The 17180-nt window shown below is 35.3% G+C and overlaps 1 protein-coding gene across 6 annotated transcripts; it reads left to right on the forward strand.

Moving 5' to 3' along the window:
* Positions 1–4710: 4710 nt before the first annotated feature.
* LOC120085469 (alpha/beta-Hydrolases superfamily protein) lies at positions 4711–10329 on the forward strand. 6 transcript variants are annotated; one of them, XR_016531876.1, is made up of 7 exons: positions 4711–5003; positions 6290–7017; positions 7495–7977; positions 8438–8497; positions 8580–8996; positions 9103–9646; positions 10195–10329. XR_016531876.1 is itself a non-coding variant. In XM_090317454.1 (6 exons), exons 2-6 carry the CDS (start codon positions 6370–6372, stop codon positions 9520–9522), a joined length of 2031 nt encoding a protein of 676 aa, XP_090173580.1. In that variant the 5' UTR covers positions 4713–5003; positions 6290–6369; the 3' UTR covers positions 9523–9745. The 6 variants fall into 6 exon arrangements, 3 of the variants coding, with proteins under 3 accessions (XP_090173580.1, XP_090173581.1, XP_090173582.1); XR_005483959.2 differs by having other exon boundaries at positions 4713–5003; positions 9100–9646; XR_016531875.1 differs by lacking the exon at positions 4711–5003 and adding an exon at positions 5283–5429 and having other exon boundaries at positions 9100–9646.
* The last annotated feature ends 6851 nt before the right edge of the window (positions 10330–17180 follow it).

Here is a 17180-nt window from a genome sequence, read left to right on the forward strand (position 1 = left end):
CACGAGCGGCGCTACAAGGTAGACCTTTCCGAGATCCTCCCGAGGGTGATCGAATGGGAGAGTTGTAAGCCTTTGCGGGGCCCCTCCCATGACTATGAGAATGTATGAACGGTACTACAAAGTAGACCTTTTCGGGATCCACCTAGGGTGATCGAATGGGAGAGTTGTAAGCCTTTGCGGGGCCCCTCCCATGACGATCAGGATACACGAGCGCAGCAAAGACGGGTCGATGAGATTAAAAAAAAAAACTTTTGTTGTGCTCCTTTGGTTGAACTGTAACTCCTACAAAAAAAATAGTAGGGGAGCAAGTTAGTAAAAAAAATAATAAATAATAATTAAAAAAAGAGAGAAAAAATATATATATATATATATATGAAAACAAAAAAGGAAGGGAAGCCCTAATTCCCCATCTTTCCTTTTTTCTCCCTTCTCCTCACTTACAACTTCTTACTGTAATTCAAGGCTGATTTGCAATCCGAGTCCGATTGACAAAGGATGTAAAGAACGTAAGATCGAAAGAGAATCACAATTCAAACTGCAAAGGACGTAAGAACGAAGGAGATCACACTACAAGATGAAGAAGAGCATGCGTCCTGCCAGTATTTATATAGCTAAGTTCGATGGGATTTTTTTCTACTAATCAGTTGAAATCTGATAAAATCATGGGTTACTTGAACTGAATACTGTTTATTTTGTTGTGGAACTCCGATTCTTGCCAAAATTAGTTAAGAGTCAACAAAAAAAGATCATGCTCGATTAGAGGCTACCTGAATTAGGGGTCATGGTGGAGTTTTGAATCCGTAGATTCAACGGCAAGAAGTTTTGAGCTTAAAAATTGAGAGAATCTGGCATAAGCCAACAGTATGGAGAAGGAAATCTCGCTAAGGCTGATATCGCTAGCCACAAAGCAGACAGCTGTCTGAGATTAAAAAAAAAAAAAAAAGAAAAATTATTAATAAAAAATAATAATAAAAAAGGAGAATCTCGCTCGAAATCCTCTCGCTGGTGTCGCTCTCTCCCACAATCTCGCTCGAAATGCTCTCGCTGATCTCGTTCTCTCCTATGATCTCGCTCTCTCCAGTGTCGCTCTCTCCCACAATCTCGCTCGAAATGCTCTCGCTGATCTCACTCTATCCCACGATCTCGCTGGTAATGGTTTGGTATCGCTGGTAATGGCCTGATCTCGCTAGTAATGTCTTGGTATCACTGGTAATGGCCTGATCTCGCTGGTAATAGTTTGGTGTCACTGGTAATGGCCTGATCTTGCTGATAATGGCTTGGTATCGCTGGTAATGGCCTGATCTTACTAGTAAGGCTGTCTTCCAATACGTTGGCTCTCCAAAATCTCTTCAATTTAAGTTCAAATTCATATTCCATTCAAATTGGAATTAAAATAAACTATTATTCCAAATCTCAGTCTAAAGCTTCTAATCCAAATTTTTATTCTAAATTCAAGCCAGCCAAATCAGGTGAGATAAATGTCAAATCCGTCCCAAATTAAAATTTGGCCATACCCCAAATTTTATCAATTTCGAATAGTTAACTTTGATATTGAGTTATGAATAAAATGCCAAGTCAAAATTTGGCTATATTCCAAATTTTATCTCAAATTTAAATCAACCTTAGTTTCTATACTCATTTCCAAGTAAAATTGAGCATATCCCAAATTTTTATCTTAAACCAAAATTGATCAAGATTCAATTTCACCCCAAATTCTATTCCGAATTCGAATTAAATTAAATTTACAATTAAAGTGGAACATAAATTCTACTTTATTTCAAATTAAAGTTTACTTAGCGAAAGTGTGTCAAACGAACAAGATTTCAAATCAAAATTTTGAGCTAAATTCTAATATTTTGATCATGATGATGCATCAAATTAAAAGAGTAAAAAAATCATTCTTTGATCTCAAATTACATTTTTTTTCGAGATTCATCCACCCATATATGTGCATAAATCTCGAAAAGGGGGCATTTGTTAAATGAGAAATTTTGGACCAATCACAAGTCACCACGTTGTTTACTAAATTAATGACCAATTTCTAAATCATTGACTTTGGATCCAATTAGAAGTTGACACATGTCCCGAATTGAATTGAAGACAAGTTTCAATGACGTCACGCGAATGAATCAGATGAGATTAAATTGGTCCAATTTGATATTACTATTTGGGCTTAAAATCCAAACAACAACAAAAGTTGAATTGGACCCAAATTCTAAATCAGGCCCAAAACCAACTATTTGGGCCCAAGAGTCAGGCCCATAGACCAACTAAGCCCACGAAACCCACCTGAGAATTCTATAAATATAGAAGTTCTCTTCATTTGTAAGGGCAGCATTTTCTACACTCAAAAGACCCAGAGAGAATTCACTAACAAGTAGAGGACTCCTAAAGACTCCTGAAGCTACACTCCTATAAGGCAGAAGACCTTTGAAGACACAAATACTCTTTTAAAACTTCTACTCCAAGCTTCAAAGACTCCTGAAGCTGCACTCCTATAAGGCAGAAGACCTTTGAAGACACAAATACTCTTCCAATACTTCTACTCCAAGCTTCCAAAGACTCCTGAAGCTGCACTCCTATAAGGCAGAAGACCTTTGAAGACACAAATACTCTTCCAAGACTTCTACTTCAATCTTCCAAGACTCCTGAAGTTGCATTCCTATAAGGCAGAAGACCTTTGAAGACACAAATACTCTTCCAAGACTTCTACTTCAAGCTGCCAAGACTCCTGAAGCTGCACTTCTATAAGGCAGAAGACCTTTGAAGACACAAATACTCTTCCAAGACTTCTATTTCAAGCTGCCAAGACTCCTGAAGGTGCACTCCTATAAGACAGAAGACCTTTGAAGACACAAATACTCTTCCAAGACTTCTACTTCAAGCTGCCAAGACTCCTGAAGCTGCACTCCTATAAGGCAAAAAACCTTTGAAGACACAAATACTCTTCCAAGACTTCTACTTCAAGCTGCCAAGACTCCTAAAGCTGCACTCCTATAAGGCAGAAGACCTTTGAAGACACAAATACTCTTCCAAGACTCCTGAAGCTGCACTCCTATAAGGCAGAAGACCTTTGAAGACACAAATACTCTTCCAAGACTTCTACTTCAATCTTCCAAGACTCCTGAAGTTGCATTCCTATAAGGCAGAAGACCTTTGAAGATACAAATACTCTTCCAAGACTTCTATTCCAAGCTTCCAAGACTCCTGAAGGTGCACTCCTATAAGGCAGAAGACCTTTGAAGACATAAATACTCTTCCAAAACTTCTACTCCAAGCTTCCAAGACTTCTACTTCAAGAATGTTCGGTGCTTTCCTTCTCTAAGTCAAGCATATTCACCTATTTGAGAGAGAATCAGAGGATCAAATATTAGAGATCGAACCACATCGCATCAAATCAACTCCAACATCAACACCAACTCAAGTTCAACTCCACGAAACACGTTTCTCCGGAAACCTCGTGCGAACAAAATCATTTATCTTTTAAATCCCCAAAACATTTTCTTTTATTTGTGGATGTTGATAATATAGGTTGATCTTAGTTGAATTATGCTCATGTTGATGATGTATTTTCTATTTATCATTGGATGAAAGAGATCATCATAATGTACCTAATTTAAACGAGTGCTATCTTTGAATAAAATAGATCATCATAATGTACCTAATTTAAACGTGTACTGTCTTTGAATGAAAGAGAACATCATACTATACCTAATTTAAATGTGTGCGTTTATTAAATTATTATTGGTTAAAATATCATTTTAGTCCTTATGCTTTGAAAAGTATTTAATTTTAGTTTATGTATTTTTAAATTTCCAATTTTTATCAACGTAATTTCAATAAATCTTAAATTTAGTGTCAATACCAATTTATTGTTGATTTTTTAAAAACGTGTGTTATTTAACATCACTTCTACTACAATTTTTTAATACATATTCACATATATATTATATTTCCTTATATGAAAATTATTGTTATAATTTAATCAATTTCTGTAAAAATCAATTTTGAGAGATTAAAATTTAAATTTATTGAAAGTACAAGACTAATATTGGATAATTAAAAGTATAGAGACTAAAATTGAACAAACTTCTATTAAAACCAAAATGGTATTTTAACCATTATTATTATTTATTTGAATGATGTTTTTAAAAAAAAGTAATGAGAAGAAGAAGAGAAAAATGTTTAAATCCTATTTTGGTCCCTCAACTTTTAATCTTATTTTATTTTGGCCCCTAAATTTTTAAAAACGACTGTTCTAGTTCCTAAACTTTTAAAAAGTGCTTATTTTGGTGATTGTGTTAACTTTTAATGATGAATTTACATCTAACATGGATTGAACAAGATGACGGTAAAGTAAAATATCAACGATCAATGTGGTCAAATAGTGAACGACCAAAATTTTAAACCCAAAATGATTTATGAGATCTCCTCTAGAGAATTGCTTTACCACTTAATTCAAATTTGAAACTCAATATTTTTTTTAAAACTTATTTTACAGGTTAGTCACCCAAAAATACAAATCATCGCATGTTGTATTTAGTTAACAAAATTTTAATAGTAGGGATCAAAATAGATATTTTTAAAAAATTTAAGGATTAGAATGAACATTTTTTTTAAGTTTATTGATTAAAATAGAACCGGATTGAAAGTTGATGACCGATATTAAAAAATGAAAGAAGTTGTCCATTGTTGCTTCTTCTTCACTCCAGCGTGTGTGTATTATGTATATAACAATGGGAGGCCAAAAAGAGAGTTACAGCAACCGCAAAACACCATTTTCTCTTCTCTGTCAACAACATTAATATACATTCGACACGAACCCACCAAAAAATAAATAAAATTCTGAAAACGGCCTGTGAAAACTGTGATCCCCAGAATCAGAATTTTCTCATCATCCAATTTCTGTTCCTATTCACCGCCAACTCAAATCCTTCCTCTCTGGGCTGCATTTGCATTGTGTTAGAATCATAGTGGAGCCATCAGATTGTCGAGAAATCCAGGTATCATATATCTCCTACATTTCAATCGCAAGTTTTTAGTTCGCATTTATGTGAAGTTTGTTTGATCGATTTATATGGGGTTGTGTTACTTTGCTATTATAGGTTTGATTTGTCTAAATTGGAGTTTGTGAGCCTCAAAAACCTCTGTTTTCAACAATGTCGGCTGTTTTTGGTTGTTGGAGATTAATTTAAGATCGATAGTTTCGAGAAAAAGTAGTTGAGGCGACTGAAAGTTTATTCTGATTTGAAACCTTTTCATTGTTCATCACCCCCCTATACTCTCCTTTCTTCGTTTTACACGATTCGGTTTCAACATTCCTCTGCATTTCACTTGACTTACTTTCACTCGAGAGAAAGTGAAAATGCACGAATCGTTTCAACTTGCTTTTGTTCGTCGCCCACATTTTTCATATGGGCATGCATCTTGTTAGTATAGGATCAATCCCTGCTCGCTAAGTAACACATATTTTTGTGCTTTGTCTTATAGGCTACAGAAAAGAAATATGCACTTTGTTTGTATAAACAATATATAAACATCCATTTAAGTCTTTCTTAACCATGCTTTCATAGTCTCATGGTCTCTGTACTTGTACTTGACTTCAGCGTTGAGTGTAAAACGGCTGTTCCAATATTCTTTGCCTCCCTCACATGCGTTTTCTCTTATGGACCAGTGAAAACGGAGATGCACCTCAATAGCGTAGTATCTATTTTATTTGAAGTCTTTCGAATCAAAGTATATTGCTAAGATCAGATGCTTTCTTGCATAGTGAACTGAGTAACAATGGGAATATCCGAAACAGTCCGGTCCTTTTTGGTAGTCAAAAATTTGTATTCTATGTTGATTTTACATTTGTTATCTTCGTAACGGATGAATTTTAACATAGGTGTTAGCAACAGGATTTGGAGTTTAGCTGTCTTTGTTATTGGTGTGAAACCCACCTATCCTTTCCTACTTAACATATTAATTTAATCACCTCTCTCTTCATAAATTCAATAATTAGATGTATAGACTTATTTGGGGTTCAATTTTTTTTTTCTCCCCATATTTTCGTTACTAACAAGAAGATCACTTCTCCATTGAAATGGGATACCATCAATTTCCATTTCTAAGGATCATACGGACAAACCAAAGATCTGATTGATTATTAAATTCTGTCTCATATCTATATAACCTCTTCATATAAGATCTATACAGTTTGAGATTGTTTGAGTTTTTCAGCTTCCTTGAAATTTCATCTCTCTCTCTCTTTTATTGACATGGCTTCTTCTTTGTCTTCCTTTTTCAGGAATCCCTTGTTGTGAAGAGGGTCTAATAAACACAAATAGTTTCTTTGGTCCATCAACTGACAGTTCCTCAAGAGTCATTATGGCTTGTACTTCAGTGGCTATTGGCAATTCTCCAGCCGCTACAATAACAAAAGACATCATCTTCAAAGAATATAATGGGCTTCGTCGTTCGCACTCCAGCAAGGACATTAGAGAACGAGCTTGCATCAAAAGATCTTATTCTGATAACCAAATTTGTTACTCAGCAAACAAAATTCATGCTAATTCAACACAGCCAAAGCCAAAAAACAGCAATAACAACAGTATGGGAACGGGGATTTTTCCTTTGAAATTTTCAGGGTCTTTTCTTCCTAATGCAGTCAGATCATTTCTGTTTGACATGGAGGAGACCTCAAAGGATCTCACTGGTGAAGAGGAGGTGACAAAGAGAGCAAACTGGATCGAGAGATTGTTGGAGATTCGAAGTCGTTGGCGGATAAAGCAGCAGCAAAAAGGCGGAGTTGAGAATGATCTTTATGCAGATCACGATGAATACACTGAGAGTGTGTTTGGTGGAGATGATGATGTCTGTGAAGTGGATTATTATGACTCTGAAGATGAAGAAGGACTTACTTTTGATACTGAATTATTTGCAAGATTTTTAATCCGGGTTCCATTGTCTGATACCAAGGTGTTTTCGCGGTTGGCTTTCCTGTCAAACATGGCCTACGTTATACCAAAAATAAAGGTACTAGTCCGGCCATTTGCATCTTTTTGCTACATAGTTACGGACACAGTGACTTGTCATTTTCTGGACACAGTTACTAAATTATACAGTTTCATATATATATATATATATACACATGTTTATGTCTGAAGGAAATTTTAAAGTCGATAAGCTTATTCATTTGTATGCTTGAAGAAACAAGTTGTATACATTTCATTCTCAAAATTTATTATAATTCTTGCATATTACTATTTGTCTATTTATTATGCATAACAAAGTATTTGATATGTGCCTAAGAAGTGTCATGCTCATTCAGTTTATATGATTAGTGTTTGAATGTGTGTATTGTGTGCTCAACGAGTATTCAAATATCGAGATGTCAGTCATATGTGGACATGAACACGTTATCCAAACTAAAACTTAGGTGGTTGTAACTTAGTCTTAGATTACAATGTCAAATGTGTATTTTAGTATTTAATTCCATTGTTTTAATTACAGGCAGAGGATTTAGAAATATATCATGGCCTGCAATTTGTTACATCCTCCTTGCGCAAGAAAGCAGATGCTGCAGCTATTAATATCAAAGAAAAACTGGATCAGCAATCAACTTGTATTTCTGATGAGGCCTTCAATGTTGATGAATCTTTTTCAGTGGAAGCCTTGGAGCTGGGGAGGACACGACAAATCCCCACAACTGTTGCTTATGAGATTGCTGCGACAGCTGCATCTTATGTTCACTCAAGAGCCAAAAATCCTTCATCCCATCCTTTGGAATCACAAGAAAAGGGAGAGAGTTCGACTCGGGCATATAATCCCGAGGTGGCTGCCTATGTTGCAGCTTCAACAATGACTGCTGTGGTTGCTGCTGAGGAGGTGCAGAAACAGGAGACTGCAAAAGACCTCCAATCTCTTCACTCTTCTCCTTGTGAATGGTTCATTTGTGACGATACTCACACCTTGACCCGATGCTTCATTATTCAGGTGCTTCCCCTAATCTATTCACTTTGAGAATTGTTTCTAGTAGATTCATGAATTTTCAATGTTGGGTCTATCCAGTCTCTCTATAACTTAAGAAGTTTCTTATAGGTCCTTAAACTTTTAATTTCATGTCTAATGTCATTTTTACTAACTTCATCAATTTTAACAGTTGAACATGTCAATTTTACTAAGGATTATATGATAAGTTGATTTTGTGTAGGCTCACGTGGTTGACGGCATGAATGTTAGACTAACAAAGTTAATGATAAAGATTTATTAGATAAAATATTGACTGTTTAAGGGCCCACTAGAATCTTTCTAATGTACAGGAACTAAATAGATACAAGCTTGAAAGTTTGGAAACCAATTGAAACTTGTTTAAGTATAGTGAGATTAATTGGCCCAACCAAAAAAGTTAGAGACCAAACTTATAATTTAACCTATTAGTATGTCTGAAATACAGGGATCAGATTCCTTGGCATCTTGGCAAGCAAATCTTTTTTTCGAGCCCACCAAATTTGAGGTAAAGCATGGCCTCTATTATTTGCTAAGTGAGAGATGAAAAACTACACGAAGTTTTGTAATAAAAAATGAACTTAATGTAGGGGACTGAAGTGCTTGTCCATAGAGGAATATATGAAGCTGCAAAGGGAATATACAAGCAATTCATGCCAGAAATTATAGACCATTTGAAAAAATATGGAACCCATGCAAAGTTTCAGTTTACTGGCCATTCTCTTGGAGGCAGTCTTTCCCTTTTGGTGCACTTGATGCTACTGAAGAATGGGGTTGTCAAACCTACTATGCTTCAACCAGTGGTCACTTTTGGCTCTCCATTTGTGTTCTGTGGTGGACACAAGATTCTAAATGAATTGGGTTTGGATGAAAACGATATTCATTGCGTCATAATGCATCGAGATATTGTTCCAAGGGCCTTCTCCTGCAACTATCCCAACCATGTTGCTGCTGTACTCAAGCGGTTGAGTGGATCGTTTCGGTCACATTCTTGCCTCAACAAAAGTGTAAGCAGTCTTAGGATCTGCTTTCTATTCAACTCTATAGTTTTAGGTTAAATTATACTGAATGTGTAGCTGGTTTCAAATTTCAAAATTTGTGTTTATGCAGAAGTTACTGTACTCTCCATTGGGTAAGCTATTCATTTTGCAACCTGATGAGATGTCATCTCCCCCTCATCCTATGCTCCCTCAAGGAAGTGCCCTCTATACTTTGGATAGCACCCAAAATGGATATTCCAAAGGCCTCCTTAGGGCCTTTCTAAATTGTCCTCATCCACTTGAGACACTCAGTGACCCTACAGCTTATGGGTCAGAGGGCACCATTTTAAGAGACCATGACTCAAGTTTCTATCTCAAGGCTTTGAATGGGGTTCTTAAACAACAAACAAAGATGACTGTTGGAAAAGTCAGAAATCAGAGGAAATTGTTATGGCCATTACTTGCTTCACCATCTCCAGAGTTATGGAGCCATGATGGAAATTTGGACAATAATAATAGTTTTCTGTCCAATGAGATAATGACAGGTGTTTAAGACCATTTTCCATGAGCTCTGCCTTGCTTGTGTGATGGATGGCTCAATTTCAGCTTCGTAATCATCTTGAAAATCATCTCTGTAAATGCGTACAATAATGTATCTTTCCATAAAGGGAAAAAAGGTATTTATTCTTATAGGTCTTTTGTAAAATAATTATACAAAAAAGATAAAGAAATTGGAGAGGAAAAAAAAAATCTTGCTGATGAGCCATTGAATGACATACACTCACTCCAACTGGCTTGACTTTAAATAAGATAGGACACTGAGTAGTCCTTATAAATTAATTTAAGTTCGAAGAAATCAAAGAACTCAAATGGAAAACAGAGTAAAATAAAGTTAAAACAACTAAATGCCTAAATAAAGAGGCACAACAACTTGGAACTCAACCTCCGGTTATTTCTAATGCTGGAGCACCAAAATCAAAGTCTATCTCAACCACAACTCTAAAAACATCCTATCCTTGTTCCTATTCTTATTACAACAATGAACTCTAATGAAGATTCTTTTTTCCAATACCCACAATCATTAATGTCAATGTAAAATTTGTACCAATCTAATATGTTTGCATAAGACTGAACTTGTTTTCCTCAAATTCTCATTAATCCTTCTTCTTTAATTTGGATTATGCTTTTTTTTTCCCTGTCAAACTATTGTTACTGATCTGTGAAGGGTTTCAACATCATGAAGAGGGCCAATCACAAGGTTACAAGCCGAAGGGGGGCAAGAATCCATCAAGACTTGTTTGTCTCAGCTAAACATCTTTTTGAAGAAGAGAAACCTCTACTTCAGCATTTGAAGTAATATACTTGAGGACAAAGGAGAATAAGTGAGAAAGTTACTTCAAGGCAACATAAAGACACCAAGCCCAAGAGCTCCAATTTAGTAGTTGATTAGGGATTGAACCTCAAGGTAGTATTTTTACATTTACTTGTATTGCAATTTTCTTTAGGAATTTAATTCCAATGTATACTTGGATGCCCAAGGCCCATGTTTAAAAACATTGGAACCACGCAATTACCTAGCTAGCTGATTTAGTTCTAACTCAAGTTAGCTTGGTTTTGTAGTTTAGGTTAGTTTAGGGATAGTCCGATCGTTTGCCTTTCCTTATCTTTTCCGAGACTATTAAAAGCCTTCCTTTAGTAGAATATTAGTATAGTTATTAGAAGGGGTAGATTAGTAAATAGCTAGCAAGTTTGTTAGGATATTAGTTATAAATAGAGGGAGTGGGATGGGAGGAAGGTGTGAAGAATTTTGTGGAATTTTCTTTCGGAAATTTGGGAGAGAGTAGTAATAGCACTTGAAATGTATTATCTCACTCAGCCTAACTTGAGTTCGTTGCGTGGTTTAATGTGTTTAAATGATGATTTTATAGGTATCAAACATTAGAGAGATAGAATCGAATAATAGGACGAAAACCAAGCTTAAATGGAATATTTGAAGTCCCAAAGATGAAATTAGGTTAAAAGGAGGAGAAAATAACCGTGGATGCCCTCCGCCGCAGCGTCGTAGTGTTGGATTGACACCATCCACATTGCTGAAGACAGAAGCTGCATCATGAGGAAGTGTCGTGATACTAGTGCAAGTACAGAAATATCATTCTAGGAAGGAAAAGCCAACGAACATTGGCATTGGTTACAGTGTCGTGGCACCACCAAACTTACATAAATACTATCTTTGTATTCTAGATTAAAGGATCCCTTCAATCCCCCCTCTGAAACTAAGCCTGTTTCACCATTTTCTCTGTATTTTGTCTATTCTCATGATAAAGAAACTCATCTTGGTCGTTAGAAGTTCCATCTCAATATTTATTTGCTGAGGTAAGTACTTTCGAGTTTAGGTTGAGGAAGAAACCTAATGTATTAAGTTGTGAAGATTTGTAGTTCTAAATATTATCTTGTGATTGTTTCTAATTCTTGAATGATTTGAATTTCTATACCTTGAATTATGTTTGGATTAATCATCCTTGCATATTTCATTTTTTTTTTTTTGCTAGTATTAATTCACAATTCATAACATTTAGTTATGTGTTAATCTTTTGTAGCACAAATCAAAACATACTTGTATATAAACTGATTGACTATTTACAATGGTCCTTTTACAACATTGGATGATTGGTTAAATTAAATAATTCATGACATTTAGTTGTGTGTCGATCTTTTGTATACATTAGGTGGTGTCATGTGTGTTTAGAAAATGCTTATTAAATTTCTTTGTGGTAGGGTTGTGCATATCATTTGGTCTTTGAGCTTAAGCTCAAAATAAGATATTTCTCTATCTATCCATCTATCTATACTTGCTTTCCATTCTTTCTTTCAAAGTTGCAATATTTTCTTGCTTGCCAAGGTGATTATTGAAGCTTCAATGTGATGTGATTTTTTTGCTACAACATGTGTCTCTTGCAAACTTTACAATATAGAATTTAAATTGTCACACCTCCTCCCAAATTACCTTCTTAACCTAGAAAGAGATATGAAAGCAGTATATGTCAACCCTCTTATGACATCTACTGTCCACCTGATTCCTGTTTAACCTGTTCATCTGTTCCTGCTTGACTTGATAAACAATAATATGGCTATATGCATGAATATCTTATAACTAGTAGCCTTATAAACATTCAAAAACTTCAGACAACTTATACATGGCCAACATAAATGAATATTTACAAACGTATACAACCAGATAGTCTCTCTCTCATTTCTTGCTAAGATGTTTACATGACAACTTAGACCAAAACTATGTAAGTACAAAATCTAAGAAACTCTGAACTATAAAAAAAAAAAAAAAAAACTTGAGGTCGTGGCAGACTGGACTAAGTCAGCTTGGCACCAGAAACTCGTTCGCTATCTAGGGAAAAGAAAACATTTAAAAAGAGCGAGTTGGGAAGCCCAATGAGTGACGAGTTTTAAAACAGTTATGTATGTAAACCATTCCATTCCAAGGTTATAAACATGTGGCTTGGTCCATAAAAACATTTAGTAAGCTCATGATTCATAAATCGAGCATAAAAATTAGTAAACTCAATAAACCACGAAACATGGTAAATCATGCTTAAAATCTCAACATTCATAAATCTTTCATTAAATCTTGTACCTAAAACCTTAGTTGAGGTAAAGCAAGCTCAATGCATCCAACGTTGATAACCTTAGCTGATGTAGAGTAAAATCAATACAATCAACATTGGTAACTCTCATATTTGTATGTAAAAATCCTCTCAAAAGGCTTAGCACCCCAGCACACGCCCTAAAACTTATTTGTGTGCCAAAGTGGGTCCCAAAGACCTATATCATACTTATTTCCTGGATTTTTCGGATACCTTCTTCCATTCTTGAGTATCGGGAATCCTTAATCTAGGATACAAAGCATAATGCATTAAAAACTATTCTTTGGCAAAATGTAACATGTTATGAACATGAAATCATGAAGAATACTTTCCTTCCTTTTTAGGCACAATACTCAAAAGAATAAGCTTCCAACACATTGTTTAGATATATCATGCACAACAAGAAAATCATGTTTTAAACATAACACTTTGGAAGATGAATCACAAACTCATGGTAAGTAAATCATATTCAACTTGACATTTAAGATAAGTAACTCACTTCATAAGAAATTATGATTAAAATCATAAAATAATTTATTTTAAAAATATTTGTCACTCACAGTCACTAGTTGACTTCTAAGGATCTGTAGGCAACCCAATCTCTGTTTGGCCTGAAAAATGGATAATAAACCTCTGGTTATTCTCCAAACAATCCCTTAAAACCAACGACTTTCAAATATTCTTATACATATATTCATGTTTCCCTTAGTTTCTATTAACCCTTAAATTCTTCATAGAATCCATACTTAATCATTTTATAACTAAAAATCCAATAAATCTTTGAATGAGCTCCAACATTAATCACCAACACCAATTAGCCAAGATAAGCTCAATGGCAAACCCACGGGCAGTTAGACGCATGACAAGGGGTACGGCGTAGGCATTGGGACACACACACGGGTGACCTGATAGGAGGTGTGGGCAACAACTCAAGCACACAGGCAAGGCATTGAACATTGGACACCTAGCACTACGCGTCGAACGTGCACGATATCGAGTGAGCAAGCGAGTGCCGTTGGCATCAATGGAGCACAGGTGTGTGCGAACATGGACGCACAGACAAGTGACGTTGGACGCACGATGGGCATGGTGTGTGTGCAGCTGGCACATGCGGGGCAAGGCACAAGCGTGATCTACATTGATGTTGGCTACATGATGAGCCCTTGACTCCACTGCCTGCCTTCTTCAACCTCCAACTTGTTGGATCTACACCAGCACGCAGCGGAAGGGAACAAGATCCATAAACATTCTAATTCATTAATTTTGGTTGAAAAGAAACATGCTAAAAACAGAGTATAATGGGTTTCATGAACATATCTTGGCCGAACCAACGAAATCTCCATTTCCAGCTGTAAAATCCTCTGAATTCTTGTGTAGACCACCACAAGATCTTCCCTACTATTCTCTTAGTGCTCTAGATTGAGTTGTGGGACTCAAAATAAGCTGAATCAAAGGGAATATGGAGAAAGCTCACTGAACCAACCCATTTGAAGAACACCTTCTTCATCTGAATTTTCAGCAAAAATTCAGTCGGTTCCTCGTCCTTTCTTCACTCCAATCTCTTCAATATATTGCAGACTATTATGCAAAAAGATGTACTGCATGGGATGCAGCTCATGCTTGGAGTAAACCAAAGGAGAAGGTGGGTTCCTTGTAAGCTAGTTGAAGATGAAAAACCCATTTTCAAGTTTTGTGTAATTTTTCAATTTTCAAAAACCCATTTTGATTTTAAAATCATATTTTATTTCTAAAATCAAAATTTATTAATTTTAAAAATTAATTTCATAAATTAATTTTTTAATAAAAATAATAAATAATTATTTAATTTTTTTTAATAATTCTAATTAATTTAATATCCAATATTAAATTATTTTTTACACAAATTCATCTTCATATATTTAAATCATATTTAAATATATTTTCTCCAATTTTGTTTGATTCTAATTTGAATATTTCAAAATAACTTATCACGTTACTCTAGAGCTAATCCATTTTCGAGCTAGGAGGGGGACCTCATGGACCTACAGATCATGGGCTCCAACGATCCGAGATTAATCGGCTAAACACATTAGATTGATCTAACCCCCATTCGTTAACTAATGGGTCACTCCACTAAAGCCCATAGTTGAACTCCTAGATATATTATGTCCACTCGATATAACCAAGATTAGTAAGTTAACCCTTCACAGGTTGTTCGTAATAATATCTGGGTCAAATCTCTGTTTTACCCTCGAAATTATCTCTTGTTCCTTAAGTCTCACTGATCCCCTAATGAAAGGGATCCCTTATTCAAGCCCCAGAATCAACACTTAAGGGAACAACCTCTCTACTATCCAAACGGGTAGGAATGAATTTCCTCTTGCACCCTATGTCCCCAACTATCTATCTGGTCTTACCACTGAAATGGCAGTCATATTGAGCCGGCGCTGTTGAGCCAACCTTCACCTATGCAAATCTAAGGACAATCCCGAATAAATAGGAGTTTATAGTTGGCTCAAGATTAAGGTCAAGTTACTTAGGTCATCGATTTGAAATATTCAGTCTTAAACAGTAAACAACGTTATAAAGTAAGAGTGACTTATTTCGTGGTCCGATCTTGTACAAACTCTTTTGTACAAGGACACCCCTACTCTTCATGTTCAACATGAACGAATTAGGATCACTTCGTTTGTAGCACTTTACAACTCTTTGTAATAACTACAGAGTAGCCCATATCCAATAGTGTTACCAGAATAAGGTACCCAACCTTATCCATGTACTATAGATCATTTTGACTATTTACTCGAACCTGATTCACCTTTATGTCTCCACATAAAGTTCAAGTACTCATCCAATAGTCAAGAGACTTTTAGGTTTATTGGATTTCTATTCAAGCAATAGATCTATTCAATAATACCTTTATTGAATTTTTAGAATAAACTCCATTGTTTACATATCACGAGTTTTAGGACATAAAACCCAACACAACTGACAGGCCCCTTGACCAAACCCTTGTGTATCATTTGCATTTTTCAGTACATTTTTTATCATTTAGAGTCAATTTAAGCTCTAATTCCTTTCATAAGCATCTTAAAAAACGATTAAACTAATTTACTTTCAAATTTGAGCTCTTAACTCCTCTTCAATGGTCTAAAATCCACCAAAATCTTCACCTTGCTCGGTTTCGCTCGAATTTCATACTAACCTCAGGGTTTCTTCAATTTTCATCATCTTTCCGGCTTAATTTCACCATGGCAGCTCTCCTTCTCCATCTTCTATGGTTTCTCGAAGTCTTGGCCGAAGAAATTCACAATTTTCTTGAATGGTTTGTGCACATCGACACCATCTTCTTCATCCTATTTATATGACCGACAACCACCATTCCTCCTCACTTGAGCTATTGTCAGCTCCTATTACCTCACGAATTTTTGTCTAAATTTATCCTTAGCCATCTTAAAGAACAAATAAAATTAATTAAAAGATACATAATAAACCCAATATAATTAATTAAAAAGAAAATTAAAATTCCCTAAGCTCCACTGGTCTCACTTCCCACTCTAACACTTAGTCAAAAATTTATTTCTCTTCTTTTTCACCTCCCATTCAACACATACATCACTCTTTCCTTGACCAAAATTTCCTCCTTTGCTTCCTTGTTCAACACATAACCCATCTCCCTCATACACTTAATTTTTTTTCCTTAACATACAACACCTAAGTATCAAAACTTCCATGCATACTTGTTCCATGTCTAGACCATATTCTCCTCCAAATTGCCCTTAAAATTTACTATGTCCAAATTGAAATACTAACTTTAATCTAATCTTAAAAAAATTAGGAAGAATTTTAGGCTTACACAAATGGGGTGATGTGGTTGGACAAATCCAAGAGGATATCTTGGCTTCATTTATTGACTGAAGTTGTTAGCATTATGGTGCTCTTCCTATGAGAAGTTAGGTAGGATGTCCCATCCAAGATTGTAAGTCGATTATACCAAGGTCAAATGGTTAGTTGGAATTTAACTAAATGTACATGACTAGTAGATTAACTTTGAATTTAGGATTAAGTATGTTCTTATACTTCAATTAAATAGTATTTCAGGTCAAGTAGAGATTTGAGCAATTTGGAATCCAAATGCATCTCACCCATAGGATCGTGAGTGGTTTATTTTACAAAACCAATATATATTTTTTATTATATAATTTCTGAATATTGAGAAATCATGTTTTCAGTCATGAGATTTTAATGGAATGATTATTTTATCGAATAATTATTATATGCTAAATGTTACAATAATTCATGAAAATTGTGTTTAAGAATGATTTGGAATAACTTGTATGAGGTTTCTTATATGGGATAAATGTTTGCAAGATATCTACATGTATTTATGTATGATATGGATAAATATTTTGGAATAACTTGTATGAGGTTCATTTTAACAGAGGAGTGTCTTCCCGTTCCTAGCTCAAATGTAAATCGAAATATTCGGAATGCATGCGATTGATGGATCAGGGCTAATGAGAAAGCCCGTGCCTATATTCTTGCCAACATATCTGATGCATTGGCCAAGAAACAT

Source organism: Benincasa hispida, chromosome 9 (assembly GCF_027475165.1).
Source record: "Benincasa hispida cultivar pf3 chromosome 9, pf3_genome.v1.1, whole genome shotgun sequence".
Taxonomy (NCBI): domain Eukaryota; kingdom Viridiplantae; phylum Streptophyta; class Magnoliopsida; order Cucurbitales; family Cucurbitaceae; genus Benincasa; species Benincasa hispida.